Source organism: Malurus melanocephalus, unplaced genomic scaffold (genome assembly GCF_030028575.1).
Source record: "Malurus melanocephalus ecotype Western Australia unplaced genomic scaffold, MMel_1.1 scaffold_33, whole genome shotgun sequence".
Classification (NCBI taxonomy): domain Eukaryota; kingdom Metazoa; phylum Chordata; class Aves; order Passeriformes; family Maluridae; genus Malurus; species Malurus melanocephalus.
Window position 1 is genome coordinate 1,799,948 of NW_026623265.1, and position 14,192 is coordinate 1,814,139.

The 14,192-nt window shown below is 39.2% G+C and overlaps 1 protein-coding gene across 4 annotated transcripts in view; it reads right to left on the bottom strand.

The window, feature by feature from the left end:
* The window catches only part of LOC130572353 (SAM and SH3 domain-containing protein 1-like), a 519,165-nt gene that overhangs the window by 42,314 nt on the left and 462,659 nt on the right, over nt 1-14,192 (bottom strand). For 3 of the 4 annotated variants that reach the window (XM_057363992.1, XM_057363995.1, XM_057363994.1), the window contains exons 5-8: nt 8,672-8,712; nt 7,253-7,339; nt 5,821-5,933; nt 4,085-4,186 (exon numbers count right to left, since the gene is read on the bottom strand). In XM_057363992.1, coding sequence (XP_057219975.1) covers nt 4,085-4,186; nt 5,821-5,933; nt 7,253-7,339; nt 8,672-8,712 — 343 coding nt within the window. The remainder of the gene's footprint in view (nt 1-4,084; nt 4,187-5,820; nt 5,934-7,252; nt 7,340-8,671; nt 8,713-14,192) is intronic. The other variant, XM_057363993.1, reaches the window with a different exon arrangement.

Here is a 14,192-nt window from a genome sequence, read left to right on the forward strand (position 1 = left end):
TTCTCATCTGTTACTCTGCCTTTGAAGCTGTAGCAGACACAAACCTAATTCTGCACACCCTTTCAAGTTTTAGCCCCATTTAACCACTTGGTGAAAAAAAAAGAAATAATAGCAAGAACAGGAGCAACAAATGGTTATCCCAGACCAGGTAAAGTTGTTGCTGTGTGGACTCAATGCACTGCCATCTGTTAAAAAATGGATGGATAGAAGATGGAAAAGAGAGGCTACAAAAGCAGGAATCATCCCCAGCATCAGCCTCATGGTAAATGCAGACATGCACAGCACAATTCCAGGTCTGCACCACTGCTGCCACTCTCCTCAGAGAAAACAAATGGGATGCCAGTTTCCTACTGGGAGCGTAATTATCCTAGGAAAAGAAGTGTTYGGAGGGCAGAGGTGTAAAACACACTGCAGGCCCCCCACTGCCCATGTGTGGGTCATATTGTTTGAGGGAGATGTTGCTTTTGCTCTCCCCACTCATAAATATCTTTGCCTCCCTCCTGAGGCTGCGAAGGCACACCTGGTAGGTGGGGTGATGTCAGACAAGCATGGCACAGCCCACTGTGGCACCTTTCAAATGAAGGCCAGCTACACTACCTGGAAGCTTGCTAGATGGCTGAACATTACCTGCTGATTGAGACCAAAATACACAAGATGAGACCAACAAACCAGTTTAGTTCAGAGATAATTACAACTTCATTTAACTTGCATCTACAGAAACTGTCAGTGAAGTTAATTARTGGATTGTGTCAGTGTCAGCAGTAGTAGTATGATACTTCTGTCATAATCTCTCTTGTGCTACTCTTCATTTCCCCATTCTTGCCTGAAACACAGCAACTGGTACAATTAGTGGTCTTTAGCAGAGGTCATGGGAAAGAAACAGACTGACACACTGAAAATACTGACTTCTCCTAGTGCTGGTTCTCCAAGCTGGGCTTGAGCCACACCAGCAAGGGCTCTGGGGATGAAGCAACCCTATTTCAGATGAAATGAGAATGTCAGCCCCCAGAAGTTATCAAATGCGCTTCTATCTTTAGGAAGCATAAAAGGCACCTCAGTGTAAAGAAGGAATGTGATACAATTTTGAAGTCCTCTCTTTCCCTGGACTTTCTGACTCCTGAGGACAAATAGGGCCTTATCTACAATCCAGAAAGGGATCCATTTGTAATCTGCACCTGCTTTACATCCCAATGCTTGGCACAAGGCAATGAAAGCTTGTCTAGTGTTACTGTGAACTGTCTTCATTATAACAGAGATGAAACATAAATATTCAGAATACATTTGTAAGAAAATAATGAGGAGTTTTAGAGCTTTGATACATGTGACTAAAAAGAAAAACATTTTCAACTGCATATCCACATCAGCAGATAAACAACACACATATTTTGTTGTGAAACAAGGAGACCACAGCAGTGAGACTGAAAGCCATGAACTGCTCTGAAGTGGTAAAGAATCAAGTCACCTACTGACTTGGCAAGGCTTTTGTTTGTTTACTTGTTTCTTAAGAACAAACAAATAAACAGGACATACAATTAACAGCACAGCAATGACATGGGGCTGTATCCCTTGGGATGATGACCTCACTCCTTTGTGGCTCGTCTTTAGGGTTTAGTTTTGTTAAAGGTATGAACTGCAAATTTCCATTTCCTGGTACAGTAATTTAAAAGAGGAGAACTTGGAAAACAGAATCCTCAGATCAATCTTTAAAATTAGAATCCTCAAATCAACACCAGTTATGTTAGTCATAAAAGCTCTTTTTAAAAAGTGGTCTTTTCCTAAAAAGGAAAACAATAACTAATGACATATGCACTTTAGATATTATTTGTGTGCTATGGGCAGAGCTGACTTGAAAGGAAAGGACTACTTAAAATCTTAGAACACTCCAGACATTCTGCCTTCATTTTTAGATTCTCTCACTGCTTAGATTCTAACTTGTTTTTGTTTTGTTTACAAAATGATCACAYTGTTCCATTAAAAACTGCCTAGTAACAACTTGGCTGTGAGACTGAAAAATAAATGAATAAATTTTAAAGGCAAACAGAACCAGAAGAACCATTGCCCAAGGACTTCAAATTCAAACCAGAAACATTTATTAAAGGGACTTGTATTTTCAATTACTTTCTGAGGTTATAAGGCAGAGGGCTATGGAAAACCATCTTTGCTTCATGGCCTATATAAAATGAGTGGGGTAATTTAAAGTTGAGGTTCCAAATATGCAGAGTACAAATCACACAAAAGGCACTGAAACTCAAACCATTTGGGAAAGAAAGGACTTGAAAATAGAATCATGTTGCATGTCTCAAAAGCTGACCATTTCAGATTAGTAGAGATGTCCTTCGGCAAAAAAATCGGGATGAACACATATCTTTATCTCTAGACATAAATGAAATTTTTCATTGGTTGTTTTTCCCTTTTGTCAATTACAGCCCAAAGTCTTTCACCCCAGTTAACCCCAGTTTCATTCTGGTCCACAAAAAAGGTATGTCAAGCTGATTTTTGTTCTAACACGAAGWTTAATTTCTGCAGATCATCTTCTTTTCCCTTGAAGGCAAGCAGTTTCACAGCTTCTGTTAAAAGCAGCCAGGACAAAAATCAGGAGAAAAGGCAAAAATATTGAGAATTCTTTACAATGACTGAATAAAGATCCCCCATTGAAGTTAGGAGTAAGATGGTCCAAATCCTACCAAAACAGCAGAGAGAGGAAACCATGCTCTTGGCTCAAAGTGCAAAGATGGCTTAGGAAAATAATTTCAGAGAAAAGGTGCCAAGTCATTCCATTAGGAAGGAAATACTGAATCATGTTCAGTCCTCTGAGATACACACAGCTTTCAGTAAATTCAACACAAGCATAAACCACTATCAGAAGATTTARGAGAGAAATTCAGTACCCTTCCGAGATTTGACCACAGTAAATGAGAGTTTTGAGGGTTTTATGCTATAGGTACCTTAGGCAAAAGCTTTAAGAAGGGAAAGTTCAAGCTATAAATACTAATGAGAAAAAGATCAAGACATCTTTCAGCTGGCTAAACAATCAGTGCAGAAGAGTCAGGATCCTTCCTCCTCTGTTCTATACACATTTTTGATATATCAGAACAGAGTATAAGGCAACATCAGTTCCCCTCTGCTCCAGTGTAACTAAAGATGGGCATATTTTTTTGAACACAAACAACAAAATCTTTCTCTGCCACCAAATATGTTAAACATCTCATAAAATGACATAGCATTCCTTTTTTCATTTAGGAAGGAGGAGCTAACTGGCTGCAGCAGTTAGCAGGAAATTCCATTGACAATAAAATAAATAAATCAACCAATGGTCTCAAAAGCCTATGATTCAATTATATGGGTTACAAAAAACTTGAATTTGACAGCTGAATGTGTTCTTCTCTAAGATTTATCTGTGARCTTCCAATTAGAGAAATGAAGTGGAATAAACTACTCAGTGAAAATGAAGATATCTGGAAGGAAAAATTAATTAATTCAGTATGGCATAACACAAAGACTGTCTGCTGCCCATAAAAACAACAGAAGCTAAACAGCTAAAAAAAGATGGAGTAAAGCTGCATTACTGCTCAATGGTCTGACAAAARCAGCAAACTCTGTGCTTTGAGTTTGCGAATGCAGAGATAGGAGTGTTTGAAGGCAGCAGGCAGCTAGGACTAAGCCAGACCCTCATCTAGACTGTATCAACAAGGGCTAGAAAGCCTGAGAAACACTACTTGTGAATCAGTAACTTCCCTCCAAATGACCTAAAAGCCTTTTTCTGTGCATTTTATAACAAGGGGATTTTTGCCTGGGATCAGTTGTGCATCAAACGATCAGACAAAGGGCCAGATTTAAAAAAAAAAAGAAAAAGAAAGAAAAAAAAGAAAGATTCTACAATAAGATTGTTGACATCTATCACAACAGATTTTGAAGATTTAAAATGCAAGTTAAAGATTTTTTGCAGACAGAACAGAGCATCAGAAGGCCAGTGAACCATTTGCTATTAAGGAAATTGCCAGGTAAATCAGGATATTTCAGTACTATGAAAGAATTTCAATATTAAATGACACTGGGGAGCTGTATCACTATGACAGRTACTCACATTACAATTGGAAGACCCATCAAGTGTCGAATAAGAACCATCAGGCCATTCTGCAGCATCTACAGTGCTCAACTGCCTGTGCTGGGCTTCGTACTCTTTCAGCTGAAATTTGAAAAGACAGAAAGAACATTTTCCAGTTACAAGAAAATATCAATCTTCATTAAAATAGCAAGAGTTAACGTAATTTCATTTTTCCCCCTCTATCATTGTGGAACTGGGAAAATCTGAACTGTTGCACTTCATGTCTCACTTAMTCAAAATAAATTGTCCTGCAATCAGTAGTTTTAAAAATGAGTTGGCAYTTTTTCTTAGAAGGAAATTATCTGTAAATACTGAAATTTGATGAGCTACCATCAGWAAAACATAAATTACATATCCCCATCTTAGAGGCACAGTTTACAGCAGACAGACTAAATCACAATGACTTGCCAATTTCCTTCATAAAGAAAATGATCTGCAGTAAAGACTAGGAACCAATCTTTGTGATAAAAAAGAAGATTAAAAAAAAAAAAAAACAAACCAAAAAAGAAACTCTCTCCCATTTTCCAGTAAAAGGCTTCAGACAAAACCAATACTAAAGGAGTCAAAGTGTTGAATGGATCAAGAACTGATATTAAAAAAAAAAACCGAAAGGTTGTTACTAGTAGTTCAGACCACTAGAGGGAAACTTTGCCAGTCCATACGTGAACCATCAGATTAGGTACAACCCTTTCACCCCACAAAATTTAAACAGCACAGAACAAAAAGAAATCCCAATATTCCAACACAATACTTTTAAAATTTTGCATTTTTTCTTGATATTGTTTACAGCAAAGCAATATTTTCTTCAGACAATAACACAAATTTACATTTTATAGTGATCTATTTCAAGATATAGTATGTCAGTAAAGATACTTATCTGACTGTCAACCAATTTCTCTAATGGAGCCCATACAGAACACCCTGTGCTTCATCACAGTACTTTACACAAAGGTTGAATTGAAACTTTAACCCTCTTTTGGCTCCTGAGCAATTAAAACCATGGCCCTATCACTGCACAAATGCAATACCTTATAATCCTTTTTCTTCTGGTTTATTAACATTTAGATTTTGCAAAAAAACACGTGTGACAGCCACTGCAGTTATAAAAAAGATATATCTGCACTGTACATCTGACATAATGTCATATGCCAAAAATGGCTGGGTATGTTTTCTTTAAGATTAGTAAAGTAAAACATCGCCTTTTGACTAAGAAACAAGCAGAAGAAATTTTAACTTAAAAGAAAATAGTAAGAAATACATGTATGCTGAATCTAGTGAGGCAAGCTCAGCAAAATCTGAAGTATTTCCATTAGTGCTTAAACAAACCCTTGATAAATAAGAGCYACTACAAGGGAGATTCCTCTCCCTCACTTTAGACAGCTGCAATGAAAAGGTCTACACCTAATCTTTTCTCTGATCAACACCTTTTATTGCAAATGGAGAGAAGCAGTGCCTTTAGGACTCTTATAAATTTTCCATGCACTGGATATCTATTTCTGGTTGAGCTAAATCTAGCTTTTCTCAATAAATAAAGGAACTGGTATCTAATTTATGCTACCAATTGCAATGGGGTAAGGGCAGGTTTTCTCCACCTTGTCCTGTGTTTTGTGAACAAAGTAAAACTCCAGACTGATATATCCTATATCCCAAGACATTTGGGATATATCCTATATCCCAAAACTTTTCAAAGAGATTAAAGTATGCACATATCATACCCTAGCAAGTGCTTCTTCAATGGTGATCATCTTCTCTTTCACCATCATCATCAGCTGGATTCGTTCCTCATCACTCATTGTAATCTCACTGGCCACATAACCTACATCCTCTCCTGAAGAAAAAAAGCACAAACCTATTAAACACAAATATATTAAACACATGTATGAATTCATGCACGGAGCAMGGTACATTGAAACTGGATTTTACCCAGTGCTCTGAAATCTGGTTGTCAATTGGATCTGGCTGGCCAGAAATAGACCCTCCCCAAAGCAGGCTCAGGGCATGATTTCAAGAAACAGAATGATTTTGAAGTAACTGAGCAATAAAAGGAAGCAATTTAGAACTAAAAAACTAAGTCTACTTTGTAACTGAAAGCAAGCGAGCATGAAAAGGAGAAATAAAAACTGACCATCATGACACGGTTATTGACCCTGAAAGACAARAATAAAAAGACAAGGTGCTAATGCTGGATAAGTCCAGCACTCAGCCCTGAGGAACACTGCAGTCAGCTGCCAGAGCAGATGGGAAGCCTGCTCAGGAATGGTGTGCTKGACCCTTGCAACTCTCTGCTGTGCACTGGCCACTGCTTGTGATCTACCCAGACCTATCCAGATCTATCCAGAACTATCACCAGTTAAGCTGGCATGTTGTGCCAGATGTATTGGACTGTCAGCTACCTCTCCTGGTAAGCCAGCACAGACAGAACACGCCTTGAGAACCAGCAAGGACCCACACTTAACTGAAAACGTGTCCCTTTTGGACCTACTAAATGGGCTTTTGTCATGTTTCACAGTCCATCTGAACACAGACAGACATAGAGAAGCATCTGTTTGCAACACTAGAATTTAACAGATACACATGGGGAAACAGAAATTTTCTGTATTAAGAGAAATACTTAATGCAACCCACAGCTGCATCTTTTGTAGAAGAACTAGAGAAAGACACCTGACAGTTTAAGTGGAATCAATCCTACATTTGCACTAGCCAGAGGCACTTTTACTTCTTGTAGTGTCTTCTACAACAAGAGGCTGGATTCAAGCCTACAGCAAACAGGTCAAAGTAACAAAATGCCAGAGRAAGGAGAAATATCTTTCTAATTAAAACAGATCAGTATTTCTCTTATCAAGTCAGGACAGGGGAAAAAAAAGCATCTTGTTTATTTACATATGTTACTTACAAATAGATATTAACTGCTTCCCTTTGCCTGTGTGCCACCACCAACAGTCAGGACCAAAGACATCCCAGCCTCATCTCTGCAGTCTCAAGAATCTGACTTGCCATTCTGAGCACTGCCATGATGAACCAAACCTGCGACACTTCCAGAGTCACAGACCCGAGCTGCCACACTATTACAAATGCATTTTATTCCTTTGTGATGCTGGCCCCTTACATTTTATATGGATAGGATGTGCACCCTTGGAAAAGCTTTACCTTTTGAAGTCTGCCTCATTAGTCCTTTCTGGTTCTTTCGGAAATTCTGCCAAAAAAACTTATTTTTCTTTTTCCAGTCTGCTTTCCCTAAAAGAAAAGTGGAGTGGGAGGATGAGGGGAAAGGGAAAAAGAATTTGAGAAAGAAACATTAGTTAGCAAATTCTAGAGAAGCTTTCAAGCATTACAGTGTATTTTAAAAACAGAAATAAGAATATAAAACCCTCAAATTTTCTGTTTTTTGTGATTAATTCTGTGCTAGAACTATGCTGATGTAGCTATTTCAGGRAAATGCAGATTCTTTTATAATTGCCTATGGTATAGAGGACTGAGATAAGCCAGTAACTTACATATTTTGAATTATAAACAGAAAATATTCTATATTAATTTTGATGCCACTAATGATTTTTTATGTTAATGTCATGTTTGGAGGTGTTTTTGAAGTATTTTGTCGGTTTATTCTCTTTCACTGAATCATGATTATGCAGTCTAAGCCACAACTCAGATAAGTGGCTTTCTAGTATGTCTGTGAATATCTACAGTGAAAAGAAATACTTTACATATACACACACACATGCACACACATACGCACGCACACACACGTTCTGCTACTTGGCATGAGATCATCAGCTACATCTGACTCTTGCTCTTTATGTGCCTGGACTGTACAAGGCTGGATCTCTGTGTCCACTGATGTCTGAACCCCATACGGATTGACGACTCAAAGTAAATCATTTGCTCTAGAAAGAAAAACGGGATCTAACTCAAGGTAGGGCATATAAAACTGTGCTCTGTAGAATTAACCAGGGCACATGCTATAAAGTTTATGTCACCTGCAAACGAACATACTGTGCCTGATCTGGCAGAAATGCTGCTGACAAAGAGCTGTTGGTATTTAAGATCTCACCCTGCATGACCTAGAGCTGGGTTTGCCAATTCTCTGAAATACTGCTTAAATTTAGACTGTGTGGACCTGTCCCTAGACTACCATTAAAAGGAAAAAAAAACAAAAAAAAACCCCTACCATTTAGCTTTTATTTTCCAATGAGCAAAAAAAAAATCAGAAAAAAAGAAAAAGACTCTGGCATGACAAGAACAAAAATAACAAAGAACCTCAGTTATTTACTGGTGGTAATGGTAATTTTTGGAATACAAAAGGACAGGCAGCAGTGATCTAACATTCAAACATTTTCAATTCAATATAACAAGTCAAAATGCATATTTATCACATGACAGTGCTGGTTGAGCAGTTTCAGTGATCACTGAGACACTCAGCWTCAAACAGAAAGCTGCTGAGACTCACCCTCTGCACGCACAAAAATGCTGCTGACTTCTGCCAGCTCTTCACATCCCAGCACAAGCAAAACTCAAAAGCTGTTTAAKAATTCCATAGGAGCATCAAATAAAATGAAGTATACTGACCTACAGGGCCTTCTTCTGAACTTGATTTATGAATGGAGAGCCTAGGACAAAAAAGAGAAATGGACTTATTGATGCAGGCTTCTCACATTTCAGGAGCACTGTCTGGTTACAGTAAATTATAGTTTCCAAACAATATATCATAAGCTGTTTTCTCTTCCCTTTTCTCTCCGACACAGCAAATTGGAAACGAAAACTGAACCTACTGGGCTGACCACAGTAACTGAGTTTCCTTCTTAAATGCACTTTTTGTGACCAGCATAGAAAAATATATACTGTCAGAAACCAATGGTTAAGCAAAGTAGTCCAGGGATTCCTCAGAAAAACAATTATTCACATAGTTTCCCCACTTGCATGTGCAAAACAGTAATTTTGCTGTCTTAGAAACTGTAGAACTGGGTTGCTGCTCTTGTTTAGCTGYACACCAATTATCAGCCTATTTGGTTTTTATCTGACAATGCTTTATAAATACACACTCATTACACTTCCAGAAGCCACTGTGTGGAAGACAGTAATAGAAATTTAAAGACAAGATGAAGAGTGTTTGTCCAGCTCTAAGACATGTAACTCTAGATGACGGGAAACTACAGCTTCTTTCTCCCAAAACCCTTCTGTGTACTTTCTCATCAGAGTATGCTCCCTTCCTCAACAGCTAGCTGGAGAGACTTAGTCAAATCCAGAACATGGGCTTTACAAACAACCARCTAAAATAGTAAATAAATCTTTTGTTCTTGGTCTTTATGTTCATTGAACCAGTTTTCCAGAATGGATTCCAGCTCTGTGCCAACAGTTCATTGTGGGATCTSTGATGAGGAAACATCACTCCATTTCACTTCCCTTTTTTTCTGTCTGCATAAATGGACACAACAGAAATTACCAAACCTCACGTTATTTTCTGAAGCCCTCCGATGGGAACTGCTATTTAACCACACCACTCCAAGCCAATGAAATAACTTGTGCCAGCATCAATGGCTTTGCTGGAGGCTCCATGTGCAAAGCATCACTGCAGTGTCATTGCTGTGGGCTCGGTCCCCCTGACATGACAATGTTTCATTGTGCAGCGGCACTGCAGCCTCGCAGAATGGAAACACACACAGCCCAGCGCACCACGCAGACCTGAAGCCAAGTCGGACTCTGAATGAGGCCATGTAACAACACGCAGATGGCACTCTCTTGTTGCTGTCCACTCACAGCTGTCTGCACGGGCTCCGTGAGCTCTCACATCCCCAGCAGAGGGCAATAAAGAGTTTCTGATCGATTCACAGAACCTCTTGAAGGAAAATTATAGTTCAAGCCAGGTCGGTGTSCAGAAGACGTAAGCAATTACTGGCCAAACGTCTTATAAGCAGGAAACACATGCTCATCAATTTCCAAAGACATTATTAAAGGGGAAACGAGACAGAATGAGGTTTCAGTGTGATTTGAACACTGGGTCTGGAACAGTGAAGCTCTGAAATGTAACCTATTTAAAACTCAGACTGACCAGAAATTTAATCCAGCACAAACCGCAAACTAATTGAGGCAAACAAACTTCAGATTTTTAGYGCATCAGGAGAAGGGAGACATTTAATATTTTCCTTGTTGGTGTTTACTCTTGAAGGAGAAAAGTCAATAATATGCCACCAGAAGCTTAATTTTTAAGAAGCCTGGTGAAAGGTGAAAAATACAGACCATGGACTTTCTCGGTAAAAATTTCCACAAAATGCCCTTCAACAGGGCCAGGAACTCAACCAGACATTTCAAAGTAAAGCTGTTAGCAAGCATATTTCTAAATAAAGGTAAATCACATAAAAAAGTGCATGGAGTTGTACATGGAGACTATTCTTTTTAAGAAAGCCAAGCTCTGTTGGAACTGACAGAATTAATCCACTACATGTTTTGCACATGAGCACAGATTCCACTCATCAAGTAGCTATTCTATTTATTTTAAATGAGTTTAGTATCCATGAAATGCACCAAATCACCATCCTTAGAAAATGAAATCGGTTAATGATCAGAACTCTGCCTCACTAGTGAAATCACCCTCAAAGTGGAGAGGCAGTCTCTTTTGCTCTGTGGCCTCCAAATCAATTTTAATCCTTTTCTTTTCTTGCACTGTTGCCAACAACAATGCAAGTAAGCAGCAGGTGTAGCGGCAATGTTTGTGATGTGGACATCTGTTCAGTAGGAATTAGCCTGAGGCCACCAACTCATCATAAACTGGCCTCTAAAGAAGGGGAAGGGCAGTAGGAGCAAACTCCTGACACGCCTGAACCAGAGGGAATGAGGAGAAAAACAGGATCCACAGCAAGTAGACCACCTTCTCATTTATAACTGATTAAAGAACTATGCTGAGTTTCATCAGAGGATGTAAATTCCAGTTATCATTTAATGCATTCCTTAAAGGGGAAATCTTCCATGCCTGAGCTGACCTTGAAAATGCTAACAGCTGTTCTGAAGAGATGGAAATGCCAACAAAACTTACCACATAGTGCCTGATAAAACACTTGCTTTTTAGTTCCACCAGCCAGTTCTGATGCTTAAAAATCCTCAGTGAAATCAATCAAGTCTTTTACTTCCTAGATGTCTGGTGAAAAATTCCAGACTACCTTGGAGTCACTGCATGTTTGATTTGCAAATTACAYTCCCTAACTCTGTTAAATCTGCATCGCTTCTGTGAACGTGCACTGAAAGTGATTTGTGTTCTTCCATTCATAGACTGATAACTTGTACTGAAAGTTAATGATGCAGTGACACTTGGCAGAAGTTCCAGCACTGTGTGTCTGAAAGGGAGCCAAATGCCATTACTCCACCATGGAGGCCTTCATTTTTGTTGTGGTCTGATGTACAACTTCATTAGCAAGCTTTCACATGAAATGTACTCTGTCACAGCRTAAAGCAGAATAAATGTATGGGTATATGTTCCCACAACCAGGAAGAAAACAAGATTTACAGCCAGAGGGAAGGAGCATTTTCCTGTCAACCCATAATCTCTGGAAGTGGGCAGCAGATGGAGTCAAAACTTTAATTCATTAATCTCACAAATCCCAAATCATCTTTAGGCCAGCATTTTGTGCCTCTTCAAGTCTAAGTGCTGAAATAAACAAATGTAAAAAAAACACCCTCCAAAAAACAAAACACAATGCATGATGTATAATCTAAAATGGAGCTACTTTTGGGACTTACCAAATATTACTGCCTTAGTGAGTCATAGGTTTGAGCAGAATTTAGTAAATTACATGAGGCAAAATCAGTGACAYGAAATTTAGTAGCAACAGCTGGAGAAGAGAACCTGGACCAGGAACTTGCTGATTAGAAAGAGTAGCTTAACAAAAATGAGTTTACATTCAACACTAAAAGGTACAAATTCACAAACAAGACAGACACAAAAGCCAGTCTTCCAAATGCTGGAGGTCTGCAAATGACAGAGTACCTGGGGATTGTAGGTGGAAAAGAATGACTGAGAAAACACATACACATTAATCCCAAAGGGCAGAAGCATGGGAAATTCAAATGGCACTACAAAGAAAAAATATATATGGGAATGGCTGTACAACCATCATTATTCATGCTCAAGAAAGATGAATTCAAGCTAGAGGCAGTAAAGAGAAAGCTATTACAATAGCCAGGGAATAGGATRGCTTATCTTACAAAAGAAAGTTAGAAAAGTTTTGCCTGCCTAAGTGGAAAGCTGCAAAAAAAAATACTGYCAATTAATAAATCAGGCACAGGAACAAACAGACACATGCTGGAAAAAATTAGAAAAGAAGAACCTAACATTTCCTAACTATTTGGACAAACTTCCAACAGTAGGTAGAGAAACAGAGGACAACTTAAAAAGCTTAATTAACTGCTTTTATAGGAGGCTGCTTGAAAGATAAGAAACCAGACTAGACATCTTAGACAATGAAGACATCATCATAAGATTTGCCTCTGGAGGGCACTTTTGATTCTTGTTTTGCAGCCTGGGGTCTTTGTATGAGCAATGTTAAAGACTGACATCTGAAATAGTCTAAGAATCTATCCTTCCATAAAAGTGCTGCAGTGGGGTAACATGGTTGCACCTAAGCAATAAAACCTGGAGGTTGTCTCCATAACTTGGTGTGAAAGGAAGAACCAATGAACACACTTAGGTCACAAGCCAACTAAGCCTGTCTGATTATTAAAACTGGTTTTAACTAGGCTTCATTGATCTGCTAGGCTACAGCAGTTTCCTGTTAACTCTGGACTAATTCTGATCTCAGACAGAAAAACAGTGGCGCTAATATTGCATAGAGATGTATTGATTTTACAAGAGACACAATCATATGTGCCCTGAGAACATGCTGGTACTCTACAGAACTGGGAAAGGAAAGAAATGACACCATGCACTGCTTTCATGAATTCTGAAATCTCATCATTCTCAAAGCAGAACAAATATGGGAACTGAGAATGATGGGTATTTATATTTTAAATGCAGATGTGCTTTAACAAATGGCCATGTGTCATTTATGGACCATAAAATCCACAGGTGCATAGCACCATATGATGATGAAACCACTATTATTATCATCTTCAGTAAACTGATAGTGCCCCTCTCATTGCTTCCCAATGACTATGTACAGTTCACTGAGGAAATTGGTTTAGATGGGATTTTTAGTATACAAATATTATGCACATTCAGAGCAGTAAATAAAACYAATGCAAAAGCCCATGCTGGCTCTGCTGCAAAGCCGTTTGGTTATCTGTGTGCTTTAGAAATGGCCCACTTACATAATTAGTATGAAAAACTGACAGACTTGTAACTGCTCCTGACTSAATACAAGGTAATTTATCTAACTGGAGCTGGCACAGGGAAGAAAATGGGCCTTTGGTGTTTTTATCAAATTTGCATGAACCTGAAGAGAAAGGAGGCCTGCAARGTTCTGACCTTGCTGGCACCAGTGTGAGAAAGGGATGGAAAGCAAAGAGGTTTCATTCAATTATCTTCTCATTAGGTTTCCATAGCAATGGCTCTTTAAGCAGGTCAAAACTTTCTCGGTGGAAACAAATACTGAGCTGCTTGTGGGCCGTGCGTGTGTCTATGTACTCTGCAGCATCACCAGCATGGAAGTCACTACGCTGGTCCCACGGGCTCRGTTGGGGGACCTGCAGCAGGCAGATGGGGCTGCATCACGTATTTAAAACAGAATGGTTGGTCCCAGACAGGGGGCAGATACTGCCAGCTAAAAACTCTTTGTGAGCAAAGAGCAGGGTCCAGCGCTGCAGGCAGCGCATCCCTGCTCTCCGTGCATTGCTCACGACGTGCCATCTCAACTCGCTTCGACAAGTCAGACTTTCTCGTGAAAGGTGCCCTTCATACTTCCTTGTACAAAATTACCGGCCTTGAAATCTTCTTCCAGCTGCTCAAAGGCACACTGGTTTCCCTCCTCACGTGTCCTAGGCAGCGTTTGGCTGGCCTCTCACTCYCATTGTGTGGGTTATTGTGGGAGTTTCCTGCCCTACTTCTCTTGAGAAGGCTGTTTAAAGGCAGCATGAATAATTTGCCTTTGACTAAATCARGCCT